Consider the following 22,193-nt stretch of genomic DNA (forward strand, 5'->3'; position numbering starts at 1 on the left):
CGGAAGAGACTAGAAGGTCAGAAATGGCTTGCCGATGCACTGCAAACAAAAATTCTAGCACCTTGTCCTTTATTTCAAGGATCTGCTTCACTCAACCCCAACCGAGATCACTGACCTTGTCTCCTTTTGTTTTTATCCTTACCTTCTACATTCAGACACTGTCATGAGCCTTTATATGCCATATATATCCTTTTCCCACTCCTGCCTTCATGTTACCCTCTAAGCATGGAGCATTCAATCTAAACCCACTGCCAAGGCATTTCCACTGTCTTGAAATACATCCTAAAAGTGTACTACTTCCATATCAACAATGAGTAATTAAAATACTAATTCAACATTATGGGACAAATTCACTACTGCCATAAACAGGCACAACTCCATTTCAGTGGTGCCATGGCCATGTTAGTCAGTAATACATTTTATCCTGACTGCAGAAAGGGTATAAGAAAACAATGTAGCAGAAAGTGGGTTTAGAGGATTTTAGCAGTATATATTTTAAAGTTATCTTCAGTGAAGGAGCCCTTTAAAATTACTTGGTTCAGTTACCTTATTTAGAATCTTCATCAAATTAGCTAAGATCTAAGCTGAAGAAGTCTGCAGCTGTGGCACCAAATATTCTTACCACACATGGGATATTAAAAGCTTCTATAACTACACCAGTCTCTCCATACAATGGGCCCTTTCTTATGATGTTCCAAGCACCTTCAACTCCTATTGCTTTTAACATAAGTTGAGGTTGTTCAGTTATCCTATGATTAAACCTAAAGAGAAGTGGCAAAATTACAAGCAATATCTTACCGGTATTCTTTCTTCAATATTTATCTCTTTTTTATCTGGAGTTTTCAAAGTAGGAGCCCAGAAAGGAATGACATTATCCTCATCTAAACTGGTGAAAAAATCCCTAGCAACTACTAAAGAGGAGCTTGCAGCGGTCAAGTCAACATGGCTACTTGCCTGTGAACTAGCCAGGAGGTTTAAGCTATCTGGAGAAATGTCATTGAAATGATCCATACTGATCTGGCTAGTAGAGAGTTCTGGATCATGTGACTGTCTGGTATTATTTTCAAGACCATTGTGTTTCTCTTGCCCATCACTTGGATAGCATTCCTCCTCTCTGAGAAGTTGAGCAACCCTTTCACTGGAAACGAAGACATTTTGATCTGAATTTTGTCCTATGCTATTATTGTCGTCATCACCACCACCACCACTGGACCCAGTAGTGACAAGAACAGCTGTAAACTGTGCGGTCGTGGAGTCTTCTAACTGAGCACCACTTTTTCTAATTTCAGGCATTCCAGAAACTCTGCTCTTTTCTTCCGTGGGCTGAACAACCTCATCTGGGTTTGTTGCCTGAACAACTTTTATCTGTGAAGCCTCTCTGCTGATTATATGTACTGAATTGTCAGACTGAGACCTGGTAAGTGGTGAAGCATGTGCTGACTTTTTATCACAGGAATGCAAACTGGTCATTGAGCCTGTCCCTCCAAAGGTTGCAGCTAAACTGCTCTTGAGGTTACCATTCCTGCTGCTCTGCTTTGATAAAATACGGTTTAAGGAATCAGCAATTGCACTGTAGGCTTTCTTCCTTGGAGAAACTCCATTCAAGCCACATAAAGCCAAAGTATCAGGTATCTTCTCCATCGGCTGGTTCACATTCCAAGCTCCTACCTTTTCCATGAAATTAAGGGTAGGAAGAGACTGGATTCTTCCAGCACGAGGATTCATTGTTCTTAAAGACTCACAACTTTCACTGCTAATTTCCTGTCCACTCTTGGAGGCATGATGCTTCTCAGCAGAAGAAACAAGTGTATTTGTAAATGAGTTCCTAGAAGTTTCTTCATTTAAACAAGTAAGAGAAGCCTGAAGGTTTGATTTGATAGGAAGGGGCTTACCAGGTACTTCCTGCTTCTCACTTCTGCTTACAAATATCCCTGGGGTGGACTGATAGATTGGTTGAGCTAATTGTCCAAAGAATGAACCATCGTCTACAGGAAGATTAAATAAAGGTGAAATGCCTGTATTTTTATGTGCCCTTTCTATGGTGAAGTCTGAAAGAGTTAATTCACTTCTGTTAACTCCAGACGGGATTTCCACAACAGTATTTTTCTCACTGTATGTTCCACCAGATTCTACACTAGCTGTGACTGGCTGGTCAGATGCGCTGTCCTTGACACTAGTTTTGGACATAGCAGAGAGAGGCTCCTCTTTCTGTTTCCCAGACATTTTAGAAAACAGTTGTTTTTGCTGCTCATCTAGAATGGCTCCCTGGGGCTCCATGGTAACACCAGAGAACCACGATCTGCCAGAGCCATTCAAATCTGAACTATGTCCCTCGGACAACATAAACATTTCTGAAGGGTTTGCAGAAAACACATCTGGGGCATTGGAATTTTTAAAAGGTTCTCTCCTTGAAACATTAGAAAACATCTTGGAGGAGCCAAGCTCAGGAACATACTTTTCTTCTTCCAGCTTCTGATGTGATTCTCTTACAAACATTTCTGACTCCCTGTCAGAAAGTTCAACATTTCCTACTCGCTGCATTGTTTCATTTTTCCCTGGGTCCCTAGCTGATATGCTCTTGCATGAAGAGCTTTCTGAAGATGAGAACCCACCATGGCTCGATAATCCTATTTCTTTTTCCAGAAGCTCAAGGAGGAGAGGAGCTGGCACATTGCTGTCTAAAAAGAAGGGATCATTATTTACAAAACCACTAGTAGCTTCCTTTGTAGTAAATACTTCTAGATGCTGTAGTGTTTCTGGCTTGTTTAGCAGCATTTTTCTATTTGGGTCTGTTACATTTTCATCTTTATTAGGGATGAAAGACTTATTGTTAATATCAAGTTTATAATTTTGATCTTCAGCCTTCTCCTTCCTCTCCACAGGTATCTGTCCAGAAAGACACATGGGGTGCTGAGACAGATAGCTGGTGCAGCTGACATCACAAGGTTCTACAGTGCTGACTGTAAGTGGGTGCTCAGACAGGGTGAAGCAGCCACTGACTAAGTCTGAAGGTATCTCAGTGTCTGCCAACTGCACAGCTTCACTGATCTGCAAAGGTTTTGCATGCTGCTCAGAAGTATCAGAAACATCAGGGGTTCCTCTGGAAGAGAAAAGAAAAAGAAAGAGTAAATGTTTCTCTGGTAACATTTATTTTCAACACCCACATTTTCTGCCTAAAAGAAACAAGCTAAAAGGTAGGACTTCTACATGAGAGCAAACAACTAGGATTTAGCAACACATACATCTGAAGGTATTACCCAAATAGATCAAGCAGATATTTTAAATACTTAAAGACAGGGTAATTTACATTAAAAAAATGATTACTATATCTCCATAAACAACGGTTTGGAAAGCTAACTACCTTTTTTTTAAAACTATATTTTTTAAAAAAATGAATACCCTACACAATATTTGTTTTAAAAAATCATCCAATTTAGGATTTCAAATGCTTTTTTAAACAAGGATATAAAATAGGCCAGGCCTGAAATGAACACCAGGGGTTGCAACAGTAAGGGACTTCTGCAGATTTCTTACATTTTTGTCTTCACCCTGAATTATTAGATGCCTTATTTGCTCTTGATAATCATTCTTCTATGAGCTTCACTCCACTGGGCATACAATAGTTATTCAAAATTCATTGGAAGATCAATTCCAGCTGAATCCACAAAGTCTTAACTCACATGTTATTAACCAGTAGTGAAACAGTAACACGTGACACTGGGATATAACATACTTTTTTCTTTCCTGATGCCTGGATTCTCATGTCATGTAACCTAAATATTGACAACATTGCAAGGACAATGCCTCCAACATCGAGAGCTCGGGGAGCAAGAAAGTTCTCTACCGGAGGGTATAGAAGACGATGGGCAAGGCGAAAGGGAGTGAAGGCTCCCTTTGGAATGCAGCGGAGGATGGGGCTCCATCGGCAAGGAGGATTCCTCCCTGGCAGGTGAAAACAGTGCCGTCAGGTGGAGGAGATCTCTGGCAGCTTCACAGGCTTCCGGCATGGACAAGAGCTGAAGTTGCCAAGTAGGTGCTGGGGATTGAGGTGGGGCTGGACTCGACTGCCTCACCCGGGCAGGAGTCGATCTGGAAGGAGATGCCAAGGAGTGGCCCACCTGGGGTTTCACTTCTCGAGGTTTAGCCGGAGCAGAGCGGTCATCCAGCTTTCTCTTCTTTTGATGCACTGGCGAATGGGAGCGGTACCTACTGTCCGATAGGTCCCAAGAGGAGCCATGGCGGTGCCAGGCGCCTCTGGTGTCCTTCTCCGGCGCTGAAGATGTAGATGGTGCCGTGGCACTCCCCATCAAGGACGACGCCAACAGAGTCGAGTCTCTTGAGCCCGAGTTGGACTGGGGGCACAATGCTGCCTCCATGGGGATCACCTTCAGGCGCTGTTCCCGTTCTTTACGTGTTCCTGGGCGGAGCTCGCGGCAGATCTTACAGTGATCTTTCTAATGGATCTTCCCCAGGCACCTAAGACACGACGAGTGCAGGTCACTCTTAGGCATGTGCTTGGCGCAAGCCACGCAATTCTTAAAACCCAGGGACCGCGGCATGCCACGGCGCTGGGCCGAAGAGGCGGGGAATAAAACCCCAACAACTATACTGTACTAACCTTTTAACTGGTACTACAAACTAACTGAGAACTATAGACACCAGATACAGATACAAGAGCCAAAGGAAGTTCCAGCCACTATCACTGGCAGTAAGAAGGAACTGAAGGGGTGGTGGGTTGGCAGGGCTATATATTAGGCCCCATGAGGGCGCCACTCCAGGGGGCGCCCTGGCCAACCTGACAGATACTGCTAAGGGAAAGATCTTCCCGCCAACATACACATGCACGAACACACACGTGATTGTAATCAACATGAACAACCACTCAAAGAAGAACTTAAGGATATTTAATCAGCTTTTATCCAATTTCTGTCCTGTCCACCTACTAATGTAATCACTTTAATTCATTATGCCATTAATACAAACGATCTGCAGCAAATTCTACTTAATAGTAACCTGGATACTAACAACTTCTGGTTAATAGCAACATTTTGCAAGGAACTAGTCTTGTCCCATTGACTTTAATGTTCATGGGATTCAGTTATTGGCAACAGCATGTGTTTATTAAGAACACTTTGTGGAAGAAAGGCCCCAACTATAGGCAGATTTGCAAGGCTGCACCCAGTGAAAGAAACACTGGGATGTGTCTCCCTGGCCTGCAGTCCCACAAACTTGCCTGCAGCCAGTGCTCAGCACCTCCCGGAGCTTCCTTCTGGTGCTGCAGCCCTGCAAACCAGTCTGTGCACAGGACTGCACAGGAGGTAAGGAGATGTGGACTGCAAGGGGATGCTGTGGGCAGGACAATGGTGGAAGTGGGGCTGCAGCCCATGTGCCAGAGTTGCACAGGATCTCTCTCTGCCCTCTCCAGGTTGCACCCTTATGAAAGACTGTACACAGGAAAGGAAGCACCGGGTCATGCTGACTCCCAATCCCTGGAGAGTGCAGGGTGAGGAACCAGGTAGCTCTGTGGCAGGGGCACTATTTAGGGGGGGAATACGGGGGTGCTCCTGCCCCCTTCTGAGTTTCGTACAGGGTGTGCTCCCAGGCAGAGCTCTTAACTGCACAGCGTTAGTGTGGAATGTGAGCTCTGCGGAGAGGTGCTTCTCCCAGCTTGTGCGCCTGGGACAGGAAGCCAAACAGAGGCAGGGTGATTAAGATGAGAAAGGGCTGGTAATTAAAGATCTGGAAGTCGTTAGGAATCCCACTGCAGGGGCTGTGGGGTGTTGCCCCCCCCGGGTCTGCAGGGGACTCAGAAGAAATACAGCCAAGCCCTCTGAGCCAAGTTTACATTAAGAAAAGAGGGATATGTGAGGGGCACAGGTGAAAAGAAGGGGCCAGAAGTGGTATAGAGAAGTTCCCACTCTACCTGTGGTACTTATGTGGCCCCATCATTATAGTATCTGAGAGCCTCATATCACAACCCCTCAGTGAGGTAGAGTAGTGCTGTTATTACCATTGTACAGACAGGGCACTGAGGCACAGAGACAAAAGGACAGATTTTCATAGGTATTTAGGCACCTAGTGGGATTTTCAAAAGCGCCTAGCAGGTTAAGTGCTTTGTAAACCTCATAGATGCCTAGCTGCATCTTTGGGTTCCTAAAAATCTTTGAAACTCTGTCCATAGGGCACTGGCCTGAGGTCATATAGGAAGTCCATGGGGGGATTAGAACCCAGGTATCTCAAGGCTAACTCCCTATCCACTGGACCAGCCTATCTCTCTGCTGCTTGCTGCAAAAAAAGAGAACTCTGATAGATGGGAGCGAAACCAAGAAGGATAGTTCTCTGAGACTCCAGCAACTGGTCTCAGGCAACTGGGAAGGATGGCATGGTTGACCACATGAAAAGCAGCACAGCAGACAGGAAGGATGAAGAAAAGACAGAGAATGAGGGTACGTCTACACTATGGTATTATTCCGATTTTACATAAACCGGTTTTGTAAAACAGATTGTATAAAGTCGAGTGCATGCGGCCACACTAAGCACATTAATTCAGCGGGTGTGCGTCCATGGTCCGAAGCTAGCATCGATTTCTGGAGCGTTGCACTGTGGGTAGCTATTCTATAGCTATCCCACAGTTCCCGCCTATTGGAATTCTGGGTTGAGATCCCAGTGCCTGATGGGGCAAAAATCATTGTCGCGGGTGGATCTGGGTAAACGTCATCAGTCATTCCTTCCTCCAGGAAAGCAATGGCAGACAATCATTTAGCGCCCTTTTTCCCTGGGAGGCGCCATAGCATGGCAACCATGGAGCCCGTTCAGCCTTTTTTTTTTTTTTTTTACACTATCACCTATACTCTATTGGATGTTGCCTAACAGATGCGGTACTGCAGCGCTACCAGCAGCATCATTGCCTTGCAATGACAGCAAAGATGTTTATCGTCGTTCTGTACGCGTCTGGCTGTCACTTATAAATTGCATGAGATGATGGTTTATCTGTCGTTCCTTACCATCTGCTCTGTCATGTGGTCCCCTGGCTGAGGTCGGCTCGGGGCAAAGACCAAAAATGGGGAATGACTCCCCAAGTCAATCCCTCCTTTATGGTTACTAAAACAGAGTCAGATCCTTGCTAAGAAATATGGGCAAGTATAACTAGAGAACTATGTACAGAGAACAGAGAGCACAGCCACTGCCGGTCAGATCCTGCAAGAAATGATGACTGCATCCATTGTTACGTGGGTGCCCCTGCACAACCCACCCATTGCTTCCTCCTCCCCCAACCTCCTGGGCTACATGGCAAGTGTCACCCCCAATTGTGTGATGAAAGTAAATAAAGAATGGCAGGACTAAGAAACCTGCTTGTTATGAGATAAAATGAGGGGGAGCAGCTCAGCTGTACTGATGAGTCCTCAGATCAAGGACATCTAGCGTGTGGGGGAGAGGAGCTCAGATCCTGCTGCTATGATCAGTCCAGGCAGTACCAGAATCTTTTCTTTACACCATGAAAGGAGGGGGGCTGATGAGCTTCAGCCCCTAAGTTGCATGATGAAGGACGGTTACCAGCCGTTCTGTACAATTTACTGGGAAATGACCGGAATATTCTATTTTTAACCACCAGGCGCCCGGCCAGCCTCGCTGAGGTCCCAGCCAGGAGCATCACGGCTCATGACCAGGACGCTAATCAGTCTTTGCACTGTACCATCTCCACCGGGAGGGGTGGAGAGAGGATGCTACCGTTTTACTGCTGCAAGCACGTGTCTACCAGCAGCATGCAGTATACATAAGGTGATAACATAAAAAAGTCAAGACAACGATTTTTTCCCCTTTCTATTCACGGGGTGTGGGGGGGTAAATTGACGAGATAGACCCTGAACCACCCGGACAATGTGCCTTGAACCTACAGGCATTGGGAGTCACCAAGATGTAATGATCTTTTGTGAGACTGCAAAGGACTGTGGGATAGCTGGAGTCCTCGGTACCCCCTCCCTCCTCCGACAAGCCTCCATTGATCTTTGGCTTTCCGTTACGCTGTCACGTGCACTGTGCTGTGGATCTGTATCATAGCCTGGAGAGTCTGTTTCAAAAATGCTTTGGCATTTCATCTTCTGTAATGGAGCTCGATAGAACAGATCTGTCTCCCATACAGCTGTCAGATCCAGGATGCCCCGTACAGTCCACGCTGGAGCCTCTTTTTTGATTTGTTGGGATTGGCATCGCCAACACCCGTGCTGATCAGAAGCTCACGCTGGCCAAACAGAGAATGAAATTCAAAAGTTCGCTGGGCTTTTTCTGTCTACCTGGCCACTGCATCCGAGCTCAGATTGCTGTCCAGAGCGGTCACAGTGGAGCACTGTGAGATACTGCCCAGAGGCCAATACTGTCGATTTGCGGCCACACTAACCCTAATCCAATATGGTAATACCGATTTTAGCACTACTCCTCTCTTTGGCGAGGAATACAGAAACCAATTTAAAGAGCCCTTTATATCGATATAAAGGGCCTCGTTGTGTGGACGGGTACAGAGTTAAATCAGTTTAACGCTGCTAAAATCGGTTTAAACGCGTAGTGTAGACCAGGCTTGAGAGTCAGATGAGAGGAGAGAACTTAACTGGCAAGGGGGGGCAGGTTCTGCCCCATGCTGGGCTGTAGAGCAATGCATGCTGTGCAATTTTAGATTTTAACTGAAAACTATTTTGTTTTGTCATTTTTTGTTCTAGGTTTGAGAAAAGAAAGGAAGGAACAAGTGTTGTATGAGGATCAGATGTGTTTATGCCTCAAATTCTTAAGGTTTCAGCTATATCCAGGCCAATTCCAGAACAAAGAACAGAAATTGCATTCACAGTCCATAAAGTTGATGATTGTTGTCATGATTTGTATTATTCACTGGGCACCATCTGTGTGCTCAGCACTGTTCAGAATATGCCAGAAAATGTAGTCTCTGGGTCAGTGTGTATAGGATGTGTAACTCTGGATAAGATGGCTCAAACATTTAAGTTTGAAGTGTATAATTATTGACCATGTTATCACATGTTCACTGTGATGTTAATATCTGTGAGTGGTGGTGCTGATGGCAATTGAAATTTTACTTAAGAACTAGAAGATGTGGTCATCTAACTTCATTTCAGAGGAAGAACCGCCCAGAAGATCTGTGCCTATTTATTTTATTTTCCTGCCTGCAGCGGCCTTGACATATCTCAGAAGTCTCAATTTTTTTCTCAACTTTAAAACATGGAATTTTCTTGGGGTTTGGTTTTAAACATTCTCCTGTGAGAACTGCAACTAAATCACTGTAGTGTTGTGTTTAAGAGCCTTCCGGAAAGTAACTAACCTTTAAACAGAAGTGAAAGCAGTGATGCCACCTCTCATGATTTTGTTACATGTTTCATGATCATTACTATTTACCATAAAGTCAAGTGGATGTGTGATGATTTCAGCCATCATTTGTAAGAAAAATGAAGTTTCCAGCCCTCATGACTGTGGAGAAAGCTTCAAAAATGTGACCCCAGAGCACCCGAAAGGCTCAAAAAGCAGCAGGCAAATAAAAATAACACCAAATCTATTATTTTTACATAATATGATGATTTTAAAGCCAATCTCATGATTTTTGGTGAGCCTGATTCATGATTTTTGAACATTTGGGATTTGCAATAGTGTAAAAGTGAGTTGAAAGTGTCAGTTTCACTTCTGTTTCTAGTCTATTATTTGTAGTAGGGTAACACCTCTGGTAGGTGCAATTTAAACTCATGGGGCCTTGCCCTAGTAGAATGTTTCCAAAAATTAAATGATCTATTCCAAACTTGATGAACTGCAAAAAAGTGATAGAAAGTAAGCTAGATTTTTCTACAATTGTTGTATTCAAGAGTTAGTAACAAAATAAGAATATACATTAAAATTTTAAACCTAACCAATGTCCCTTAAGTGAGTTCACACAAGATGTCAGAACATGTTAGTATTAGAGTCTAATATTAATTTAATTTTCTTTATATAGGAATTAGATACAGCTCTCCTGTGAGATCATGTCTAAGTTATCTGCAAAAAAATGAGAGTTTTCAGGTGCCTAAATAGCCCCTGGAATCATGGTTAAAGTTGCCTCTCCCACCCCCCACCCCCAAAAATCTGAAATGGCACCCCTGCTCTGTGGGGTCCTTAGCACCCCCACTTCCTGTAGAAACATCTGGGCAGCAGCCTCTTACCCTGCCACTGGCTAGTAGGCAGAGATGGCACAGCCCAGCACTTCCTTCCCCAGCTGCAACCTCGCAAACCTGCCTTCCACTTATTGGCAATCCCCAGATAATGGCATCTTTTTGCTAGCAACAGAGGGGCTGCTAATAAGTAGATTCTACTGTATCTGGAAATTCTTTGAATCACAGGCACACAGAGAACATATAATGCAGAGAATTCAAACAACACACAGTAACTTCAACCCACCTTAGAGGAGCAAAACCGAGCTCAGTTTGCTGAAATAGGGTATCGTCCAAAAACTTCTGACCTTGCGCTGAATATGTCATCAGTAGTGGGAGACAGGGAGAGAAGCGACTATCCTGAATTTCTGTTAAGAGTAAAAATATCATGATGATGTGGTAATAATGCAATAGTCATGGTTTGCTAAGCAACCACTTACTAATCCAACTGCCCTGACATCTGGCATAGTTTGCAAGGCTAAAAAATGCCAATTATGGTAAAAAATTACATAATCCAGCAATTCTAGTGACTGAAGTAGGTGAATCAAAAAGAACTAATACACATTTCAAAGAAGTTGGTATGGAAGATCACATTATGATTCTTTACACAGACATCCAGCAATACAGATGATAGAATTTCAGAAATCAGATGTTTAGAATCTTAGAAAGCAGAGCTAGAAAAGTACTCATAAATCAATCTACCTACCCACCCAGCATGCCCAATTGTCAATGCAGTTTCAATATCCTGGTCAAAGGTCCAATTCAGCTAAATGCCACGCCCCCTCAATTCCCAATGAAAGGGCTCAGCACTTTACCAGATCAGTCCCTACGGAAGACTGATGCTTTGCTTTACTGAGCAACACAGGACAGTCAAGATCCCACTAACCTGCAGAAAAATAGCACCTAAGTCTCTGTTTTAGGACCTAAATTACAAGAAAATACCAAGTTTGACAAACAATATTTAAACTTATATTGATACAGTCTTCACTTTGAAAGATTTCAAAACGCTGTACATATTGCACACCAAAGGATCAGATCACTCACCCAAAACTAATATGCTCCCACTTCTGGAGAAACTCTGGCTTGACAGAGCACACCATCACAATACATTTTTGAAAAGGAAAGTAAACCATAGCTACTACAACTGCAGGGGGAATTAATTACAGAAGAGTATAATTACTCATACTGGAATTTGGCTCAGACAGTAAAGCTAATGCCCTTACAATTGTAAAAGTGCCATAGGATTGTCAATGATCATGACTGGACCCAGACTGTACACCTCATTCAAAAAATCATATTCCTTGACTGTTGATTTGACTATATGGTCACTCCCGTCTGACTCCTTCTACTGGTACCAGTCCACTCTTGCAACAAATTTAAGCTTTGTGTCACCAAGTTCAAAGTGCTATATATTTTGACTCCTCCTACTTGTCCTCCATTGTCAAGCTTCGTGTTTCCCCCATCATCTCTGCTCCAACACTCCCCAGCCTTGTACACCCATTTGACAGCTTCTCATATAATTATGTCCAGGAAGCCCCATGTGTATGTATGAATTCCCTGAGCTTATCTACAAAGACTCTGTACAATCCACATTTGAATCATTTTAAAATATCCACTTATGCCATACCACTTAGTGAACTGAGCTGAGTTGTATGTAAATTACCATTTATTCCCCTTTCCCTAATCCCTGTCTGTCCTTAGATTATGAGCTCTATAAAGACCATCCCAAGTGTTTGGAAAGTACCTAGTACATCAAAGCAGCTACTGAAAATAAATTATAAACGTTAAATAGAGGCAGCAGCTACAGCAGCCCAGTTTCCTCAATATTGATTTAATGGGAAGAGGCCCACTGAGGCTATGTTTCCACCGCAGCTGGGAAGTGTCATTCCCAACATAGGTAGACAGACTTGTGCTAGCTCAACTCAAACCAATGTCCTAAAAACAGCAACATGGAGGTTATGCCACTGACAGGAGTTCAGACTAGCTTCCTAGGTCGGAGCTTGGGCAGCTAGCATGAATCACCGCCAGCGCTGCAATGTCCACACTGTTATTTTTTGTGCACTAGCTCTAGCTGAGCTACCACAAGTCTGTCTACCCGGGCTGTCAATCACACCTCCCACCTGCTGTGTAGACAACTCCTTGGACTAACATAATAGTGAGTTTATAAAAAGTAGTACCAAATCACATATTTTTAGATGGACTTACTAGACTGCTGGTTTCCCTTCCCCTCTCAATCAGAACACATCTGGCCATAGAGTGCTATCTGGGCTAGTTGTCTCTCTACTTGTATTTAAAGCCAAGTGACCTAATAGATCTTTTCCATCTCTAACTTTTATGATGTTGAGTTTTAGACTTATTTGCATCTTGATCCCTTTGTACAAGAAATGGGATCTCTGAACCTCTGTCTATTAGCATAAAATAATCAGAGCCCACAGAATGTGCTAGCGTTAACATCTATTACTGTGCCAAGCACTGTTATATTCTGTAGCAGTAAGTGTTGATTTCTCTGGCACAGTTCCTTGCTTTACATGATATGCCAATGGTGAGTTTACCCAGTATGAAAAAACACATTGCACTTATAAATTATTTTTCATTAATTATCAACAAAAGTAGATACGGATGTTTTATATCACAAGAAGCAAAACAGAAATTTCACAAAAGTTTCTTATTTATACAGTATATCAGCAGGGGCCTTTTACAAGCACACACCCACTTTGATACAGGTAATATCGACCATCTAATATTACGATAGGTGAGCAGACCTCTGGCATTTCCAAAGTATTAAATTATAAAAATCCACCTGGAAAAAAAAACAAAAAATAAAAACATTACGAACCTGATTGTATCATCAGTCAGGCTGATGCTTGCATCATCAGTCAGGGTGAGAGATTACTGATTCAAATCCTATCTAGTATTTTAGGCTTAGTTTGCAGTTTTGTTTATTTGCTAGATAATCTGCTTTGATCTGTTTGCTATCATGTAATATCACTTAAAATCTATCTTTCTGTAGTTGTTAAACTTGTTTTATGCTTTATCTTAACCAGTGTATTTTGAGTGAAATGTCTGGGGGAAATCTCAGCTTGGTTAACACAAGCTTGCTGTGCATATGTTTCTCAGAGAGGGGAAGGTGAACTATATTAATGATCTTACATTGTCCAGATTCCTGTGCAGTGTAAGACAGTATAATTCTGGGTTTATACTACAGCAGGGAGAGCAAACCTGAGGAGATGGGAAATTGGCTGTCTTTGAGTGGCTTACGTAAAGCACTCAGGTAGCTCAGTTGGGTGTGTGGCGCCACCTGCTGTAGTGTTGGTTTTTTGCCAGAAGCTGGGAATGGGCGACAGAGGATGGATCACTTCATGATTTCCTATCAGAGGGGTAGCCATGTTAGCCTGGGTTTGTAAAAAGCAACAGAGTGTCCTGTGGCACCTTATAGACTAACAGATGTATTGGAGCATAAGCTTTCGTGGGTGAATACTCACTTCATCAGACACACGTGGTGAAAATTTCCAGAGGCAGGTATAAACGTGCAGGCCAGAATCAGTCTGGAGATAACTAAGTCAGTTCAATCAGGGAGGATGAGGCCCTCTTTTAGCAGCCAAGGTGTGAAAACCAAGGGAGGAGAAACTGCTTTTGTAGTTGGCTAGCCATTCACAGTCTTTGTTTAATCCTGAGCTGATGGTATCAAATTTGCAAATGAACTGAAATTCAGTAGTTTCTCTCTGGAGTCTGGTCCTGAAGTTTTTTTGCTGCAGGATGGCTACCTTTAAATCTGCTATTGTGTGCCCAGGGAGGCTGAAGTGTTTTCCTACAGGGTTTTTGTATATTGCCATTCCTAATATCTGACTTGTGTCCATTAATCCTCTTACGCAGGGATTGTCCAGTTTGGCCAATGCACATAGCAGAGGGGCACTGCTGGCACATGATGGCGTATATTACATTGGTGGACGTGCAGGTGAATAAACTGGTGATGGTGTGGCTGATCTGGTTAGGTCCTGTGATGGTGTCACTAGTGTAAATATGTGGGCAGAGTTGGCATCGAGGTTTGTTGCACGGATTGGTTCCTGAGTTAGAGTTACTATGGTGCGGTGCATGGTTGTTGGTGAGAATATGCTTAAGGTTGGCGGGTTGCCTGTGGGCGAGGACTGGCCTGCCTCCCAAGGCCTGTGAAAGCGAGGGTCGTTGTCCTGGATGGGTTGTAGATCACTAATGATGCATTGGAGAGGTTTTAGCTGAGGACTGTAGGTGATGGCCAGTGGAGTTCTGTTGGTTTTCTTTCTTGGGCTTGTCTTGCAGCAGGAGGCTTCTGGGTACATGTTTGGCTCTGTTGATTTGTTTTCTTATTTCCCTGTGTGGGTACAGTAATTTTGAGAATGCTTGGTGAAGATCTTGTAGGTGTTGGTCTCTGTCTGAGGAGTTGGAGCACATGCGGTTATACCTCAGCGCTTGGCTGTAGACAATGGATCATGTGGTGCGTCCAGGATGGAAGCTGGAGGCCTGAAGGTGGGCACAGCGGTCGGTGGGTTTTCGGTATAGGGTATTTGATGAGCACCTGTTCTGTTCATTCCCTCTGGGGCACCTGGCATTGGCCTGTCGGAAGACAGGATACTTGGCTAGATGGACCTTTGGTCTGACCCAGTATGGCCGTTCTTATGATAAAAGGAGTGGTGAGGCTGGCTTAATCTCCAGCAGTGTGAGAAAAGGGCCAGCCCAGCTGGAGGGTTAGAGCCCACAATGGTTCCCCCAGCTCCCAGACTGCATCCTGGGGGTTACAATCCATCACAATACATTTTAGAATTGATGTAGGGATTTTAATTTTGGGGACGGAGGAAGTGGAAGCGAGCGTGGCTCCATTATGCAGTGAGGAGATTATTACACGCACTGACATAATTCCACAGCCACAAAATCATAGACCAAAGGCAGCCCGGAATATGGGTCATTCCTCCCATCAGTCAGAATAATAATGTGATCACAAAGCAATTTCAAAGAATTCGTTCTATCTCTGCAGCTGTCTCTACCATGGTACAAGACACTGAACACCTCAGTCCATGCCTCAGAGCAAAGTTCTGTCCCCTGCCCCCCCCCATTCTCTCTCTCACCCTAATTTTCCAGTATAATGTTAGGAAATACCTTTCTACCATGGTTTGCTGCGTGTGAATGTAGGAGCTTTTGAGATAGCATTTAGAAGTACAGTGGGTATGTGCTTGGGGCTCCCTGATAGCACAGAATGCCAGGTGCAGAAAGCAGCTTGAAAGAAGGCAAGACAAGCATGTGAGAAGGGAGAGGTGATGTGGAATAAATGGCAGTGGAAAACGGCAAAGGGCATGTAATGACAGCAGAGGATCAGTGTGTGGGGAACACCAGAAATGTCCCAAAACATCACACTGTACATGTCTGTTTCCCTGGCTTTACAGTTATTGTGACTAATTATTAACTCTACAAACAGGATTAACCTTTCATTTTCTTTAAATTGGCCTTACCTTGAGGCATCTCCATTTATTATTATGAGATGAGCAAGAGATCAGCAGTGAAGAAAATGAACTACTCTATCTAAACAGTTGTTTTAAACAGAGGAGTAAACTCTGTCTTGTTCTCCCTACCTCTAAATCCTCAACTTCCCCCTCTCTCTCTGCCTTCTGCCTCTCCCCCCCACACACACACAATCTGCCACCTCTGAGCTACTGGCCTGCTCCCAGCATGGAGTGACTCTTCACTCCATGTCAGTTCTTTCCTGGGCTGATTGACCAATGCGTCCCATTTCCCCTTTAGGTGTCCAGTCTTAGGGCAGTGGTGGCAGTGGTCAGTGACCAGCAGCAAACAACTGAGTGGGTCAGGGAGGCAAGCTGGAGAAGAAGTGGCAAAGGAAGGAGAAATTCTCAGCAAAGAGGAAGAGGAGCCAGTTAAATTTACTCTAGACCGATCTTAGACCCATCTTCCAGCAGCCTGAACCCTTCCTTCCTCAATATAGTGCCCCCTAGAAACTAACTGGAAACCAACGAAGCTGGCCACCCAAACACTCCCCAAGTGTTGCACTAAGCCAGTGTTCTAAGGGTTTAAGGCTACAGAACTAATTCCTTACACAAATACAGTCCTATCAGTTTTAGAAAATGCACCTTCTTCTCCCCTCAGCAATTTTTTAAGGTTTTCTAATTTTATGCTGCCTGAAACATCACATTTTTGATCACTTATTTACATCAGGAACAGAAAGATCATCACTATCATATTCTGGCTGCTTATGATGACTTAAGGGATCATTACACCAAGATGCACCCTAAGCTTTGTGGGCAGAAAAGCAGGTGCATGATGCTCAAAGCAGCAAGTGACGTCAGCGCAACACTCTTTGAGTATCTTGTGTCAAAACAGTAATTCTTCCTGCTATCACTCTAAAGGTCAAAAGCCTTCTCACAGTTGAATTTACCGAGCAAGCAAACATGGGCATGCTACTTTATCTTACAGTCTACTGACAAATCTGAATGCCAGAATTAAACTGCTGTTCATGGAAGATTAAAGAGAAAGGCAAAAACAAAACAGAACTTTCTTGGCTTTGTCACTTTGCTCTATATGTAGATCCGGTGATCTCAATACAAATTTCATAATGGAATTTAAAAGGAAGCTGCAAGGCAGAGTTACAAGGCAGAGTATTCAAAATACTTTTAAAAAAGAGAAAGCCAATGTTGTTAGAACCAATATTTCCCCCCAATAAAACAATTTTGAAAATTCAAGCTTGTGTGTTGAGCTACCGCTTAATGTGTACTGTATCATTCTCGACACACTCAGTTTTTCATTCTCTGCGTCCTAAAGTACCTCGAGAGTCCTCAATATTACATCAAAATTGAGCTCTGTACTCTAGAGTTAAGCAAGACCAACAGATACAATGTTAAACAAAACTGTACTTTTTGACAATGAGTACTAAGTTGTGTTCATCATTGCATTATTTACCACCACTCCTCAAGGTCATAGTCTAACATGATGCATTTTCTCAGTGAAGACAACCTCTCCGTGTACGCAAGGGCAGGCTGAGTTTGCACCATGAGAGCTAATTTTACTGAACTAAGCACTTTTAGATCCTTGGAATATCACAAACGTGGATTCTTTTAACATCATCCAATCATGATAAATTTCCCTCTACCCACTAGCACGACATATTTTTTTCATTGAATGTACTCCTTTACATCCTTCATAATCACTGCATGATTTCTGATGGGACGCTGCCCCCTAAACAGGTTTAATTCATTTAAGTAATTCATTTGAATGTATTCTTCTACCATAGTGGCCTCTCTGATTGCATGCGTGCACTGACTGAGTTACTAGCAATAGGATGCGCCTTGGTTACTAGAGGTGAGTGCTGCCTGGATCCAGCACCCCAAAACCCCTCCAGCGCCCCAACCCCCTGCCCCGAGCCCCCTCCCACATTCAAACTCCCTCCCTCTTAGTTAACTGGAATTTTTGTCTTACTGGCACTCCCCATTCCCCCGACATGCCGGAATACAAAGCTTTTACCGTGTATCCAAGAGGAATCTGATATAATTGAAAACTACATTCAAATAAAAAGATTTGAGTAAGTCTTACCATGATAAGGTATTTCTAGCTAAAATTCTTCAGAAATAAGTATTATTCAGATGCCTTTTGTAACTGAAAATAAAAATCTTGTGCAACATTAAGTCATTGACCTTACTGAAGCATGATAACGACCTATGTTTATACAGCATCTTTCAGCAAAAGTTTCATAAACACTTTACAAACTATACATGGAGATTATTTTTCCCACCAGCGAAACATATTACAACACTGCAAGACAACTTCAGAGAAATTTTTTACATAGGCGATTATATACACTTATCACTTAGTGGTTTCCATTATCAAAATACTATACAAACTGGACTACTTCATCTTCAACTTTGCTAAGTATTACTCCTCCTTTGCAAGTGGAGACAGTGAAGCAAAGAGATTAAGTGACTTGCCCAATGTCACAGTGCAAGCCACTTGCAGAAGCAGGATTACAACTCACATGTTTTTAAGGCTTGCAGGAACCATTATACTATCTAGTCAGGAACCCCCAACTCTGACTTCACTGAACTATACTATCCTTGCCTTTCTAATTATAGTTACCAAGACTGGAACTTTGTTCAAACACTAAAGAAAACAGGTTCTCTGGTTAAAAGAAAGATACAAGTGGTCAGGTTCTTCATTCCAAAGATGGACCTTAACAACAAAACTACATAGGACGTGTTTTGAAAAACCATTGATCAGAGCTGTAATAAATTAAATCCATGCTAAGGACTATGAATGCTCAGTAAGCAACTAAGCTTATCTTGTTAAATGATTATTCAATATACCCAATAGCGGAGTGTGTGCCATGTTGCCTGTATGCCGCCTTCCAAGCTCTTCTGTCGGAGTCAACAAGCCTTCCTCCAGAGTAGGGAACTCTGTCAAGTCATTTCCACCATCAGTCAGGCCCAGCCTCATCCCTGATGTTGCTGCTAGATGGCTGACATCCATTTCTGCTGGAAGTTGATACCATGACTCCATTCCCTAAAACAATGTGGAAGAAAAACTCTTTAACTTTTAATTAATCTTACTTTTGTTTCCAAAATCAAAAGTTTAATAATAAGCTATTTGTATTATTGTAAGTAGAGTCAGAATGAGCTCTACCCTAACATCTGGAGGTGAGCTGTGGAAAAGGACCTCAGGGGCTGATCTCAGTTGCCTGGGCACACCCACCATGCCTAGCATGATGGGACTGCTTGCCCAAGTGGTCACTTTGGCTGCTGGGGGATCCCCAGTCTCTTTGTTATCAGAGCAGGAATAATAAAGTGTTGTTATCCTGGTTATGTGAATCAAGGACAGTAGAACTGTACTTGGCATTTTATGACAGAGGGACTCGCCCTCAACTAAGTAGCACTCGCTAGGCAAGGGACATGGGTTCCAAAGCCCAATGAATTGAGAGAAGCTGGGGATCCTACAGCAGCCAAAGTAACCATTTGGGCAAGCAGGCCCATCTTTCTAGGCAGGGTGAGTGTGCCCAGGCAAATGAGATCAGCCCCTGAGGTCCTTTTCCACAGCTCACCATCAGATGTCAGGGTATAGCTCATTCTGACTCTGCTTACATTATTATTGCATTAAAATGTATTTTATAGTATAAACAGACTGTTCTTCTATTTAAATGTCTTGAATATATTCCTATCTACTCAAGTATAAATAAAGGCCCCAACCAAAGTAAGACATTTAAATCCAAATGTGGTAAGCAGAAGCATGCAATATCACTGGTGGATTAAAAACAGACTTCACTTGGATATAAAAACTTTAAATTTGATTCAACAGCATTACACAAATATGGCCCTTGTACTAGTCAACGCTGGTCAAGTCCCTTTCAGGATGATTCTTTAATAGAAGGAAATCCCTTTTGGGATGTCTCATTTTCAAAAGAATAGTCTCATCAGTACAATCAAGGATTACAAGGTGAATGTCCTACCCTTCAAGTGTGAGTAAGAGAAGGCACCAAAAGTCTTTGACAAAAAGTCACCAACAATGTATATTCATAATTACTAAAGCATGCAATGAGCATTGTACTTGGTAGAAGACAGACCCTCCATAGGGCTAAGACAGAAGGCAACATGAATTGCAAAGGAGGGAAAGGGGTTAAGGCAGGCCTTCAACTAATGTTCCTTCTAATTTTTTGCATTCATGTGCGGAATGAATTTTGTTATGCGCACCAATAAGGAGTTGATGTGTGGCAGGCGTGGGGTCGAGAGGTTTGGAGTGTGGGAGGGGGCTCACGGCTGAGGCAGAGGGTTGAGGTGCGGGGGAGATGAGGGCTCTGGCTGGGAGTGCAAGCTCTGGGGTGGGGCTGGGGATGAGGGGTTTGGGGTGTCAGAGGGGGCTCAGAGCTGGGGCAGAGCGTTGGGATGGGGATGGGGAGGGCTCCAGCTGGGGCTGAGGGGCTCTGGGGTGGGGCCAGAGATGAGGGGTTTGGGGTGCAGGCTGCCCTGGGGCTGCAGCGGGGAGAGAGGACTCCCCTCAGCCATCTCTCGCTGCAGCAGCCCAGGGCCGGGGGAAGAGGCACCTCTCCCCAGTTGCAGCAGCTCCGGGGCTGGGGCCAAGGGAAGAGGCACGTCTCTCTCTGCCTGCATGGCCCTTGATAGCCTGCTGCTTGGCCACAGAGCTTACAGTAAACTTAGCCTTCAACCTCTTACTGCCAGGTCCACTGTTTAAGAAAAGTGGGAGGAGCAAAATATTGAGTGTGCACAGGGAACCTCAGGATACAAGGGAGAGAGAAACAAGACGTTTTCTTAAAGTTTTCCATCTGGATAAAAGCCTCCAATCCTCTCCAATGTCCAACATCTCCATATTCCATAAGGTACAATTCCCTTCACCAACATACCTCCTACAGATTTGTAAACATTTAGAGGACTGCACCCTGCTTTGATGGGCCACATATTACCTGACCAAGCAAAGGTCCCCTCCAGCAAATCCTGTAAGCCAACCCAATTTAAACAACATTGGCACTTTTTATTTTAAGAATTCAGGGAATTTTGTAAACCAAAAACTTTTGCCAAAAAAAATTTAAGGTTGAAAATTTGTTTCAAAGGAGCCCAGCTAATTCTCCCCTCAAAATATATTTTCTACACAAAAATACTTTTTTTTAAAAGTTACAAAATCTGCAAATGAACAGTTGAAGTATCCAGTCATTTCCCCCATTACCACAAGTTTCTCATCATTCAATATCACCCACCCAAGCTGAATTCTGCCTCCAAATAAAATTTGAAAAAAATATATGCAAAAGGTCAAAATAAATTACTAGGAGATTATAAATCTTTGTTCTTATTCAAGAGATCAATTTATAATCATTTGTTATTGACCTTTGCATATAGTTTTGGATATATTTTATAGGAAAGCAATGTTAAGTTTGCAGTGTAAATGAGGTAGGACGGCAGTAAGTGATGGAAGATTATATGGCTTTGGAAACTACCTGGATTCCTTCTTGTTAGAGGTTAGTTAAGTTCCCATGTGATTGAAAACATCCCTGTATTCAAATCCTACAGACTACTGTAATCATCTTTGTACAAAATATGCCTTGTGAGGTATCATTTCAAAACTAAACTCGCTGGTCAATAATATAATTAAATGTATATAGCAACATTATATGTAAAGTTATTAAATCCCCCTGTATGTTATTAGCACATGTTCAAAACCACACAGCCCTGCACAGCTAAAACTACACTACACAGCCAAAGGTTGTTAATCAGATCTGTACTAAAGAAAGTACTGTGTATTTACCTCAATTTACATATAAGTAGCAAATAGGGCCAGTAAGACAGCACGGGAAGCAGAGCAGATCAAATTTCCATTCTGGCAAACATAAGTGGCGAGAAAGAGCATGGTGCCTCCTTAATCACCAGACTCCATGTTGCCTTCCTCACTGTTTGAATGAACTTTGCTCTGAGAGGTCATCTTCCGAAGAATCCACTTCAAAGATTCACTAGACTACAAAAGAAAGGGGCATAATACACCGAGCTCTCTCTCTCTCTCTTTCACCCATGAAGACAAAGGCACCAGCACCTTTGAGCCTCTGGGAGCTATCCTAACCGAGGAAAGTGTCAGTCGCCATCTTGCTGGAAGACTGTGGGTGAGAAGGGCCATCTTAACAAAGCCTTGGACCAAATCTTGCAAATGAAAGGGAAAACACGCATCTAGCTTGTAGCCAGGGCCGGCTCCAGGCACCAGCATTCCAAGCTGGTGCTTGGGGCGGTACTTTTCAAGGGGCGGTAATCCCTGATGTTTTGCCCCCAGCAGCGAGTCGAATTGCTGGCGCGGAAACGCGCCTGCCGCCCTAAGGGCACACGGACTGCCCCTACAGCCCGAGAGCGGCAATTCAGTGCGCTGCTTGGGGCGGCAAAAACTGTAGAGCCGGTCCTGGGCGGAGATAGTCCCGGACCCGTGTCACATGTGCTAGGTGTAGCTGAGAAACACCTTTGGGGGGCAGCTCCTCAGATGGTGGGAATGGTCAGAGCTGAAGTC

General features: G+C 43.5%; 1 protein-coding gene across 1 annotated transcript in view; it reads right to left on the reverse strand.

Moving 5' to 3' along the window:
- The window catches only part of ALMS1 (ALMS1 centrosome and basal body associated protein), a 146,616-nt gene that overhangs the window by 88,900 nt on the left and 35,523 nt on the right, over positions 1–22,193 (reverse strand). Inside the window, exons 3-5 of the mRNA XM_075066677.1 lie at positions 18,512–18,707; positions 10,423–10,543; positions 799–3,100 (exon numbers count right to left, since the gene is read on the reverse strand). Of these exons, the coding sequence (XP_074922778.1) occupies positions 799–3,100; positions 10,423–10,543; positions 18,512–18,707 (2,619 nt within the window). The remainder of the gene's footprint in view (positions 1–798; positions 3,101–10,422; positions 10,544–18,511; positions 18,708–22,193) is intronic.

Source organism: Chelonoidis abingdonii, chromosome 5, assembly GCF_003597395.2.
Source record: "Chelonoidis abingdonii isolate Lonesome George chromosome 5, CheloAbing_2.0, whole genome shotgun sequence".
NCBI lineage: Eukaryota > Metazoa > Chordata > Testudines > Testudinidae > Chelonoidis > Chelonoidis abingdonii.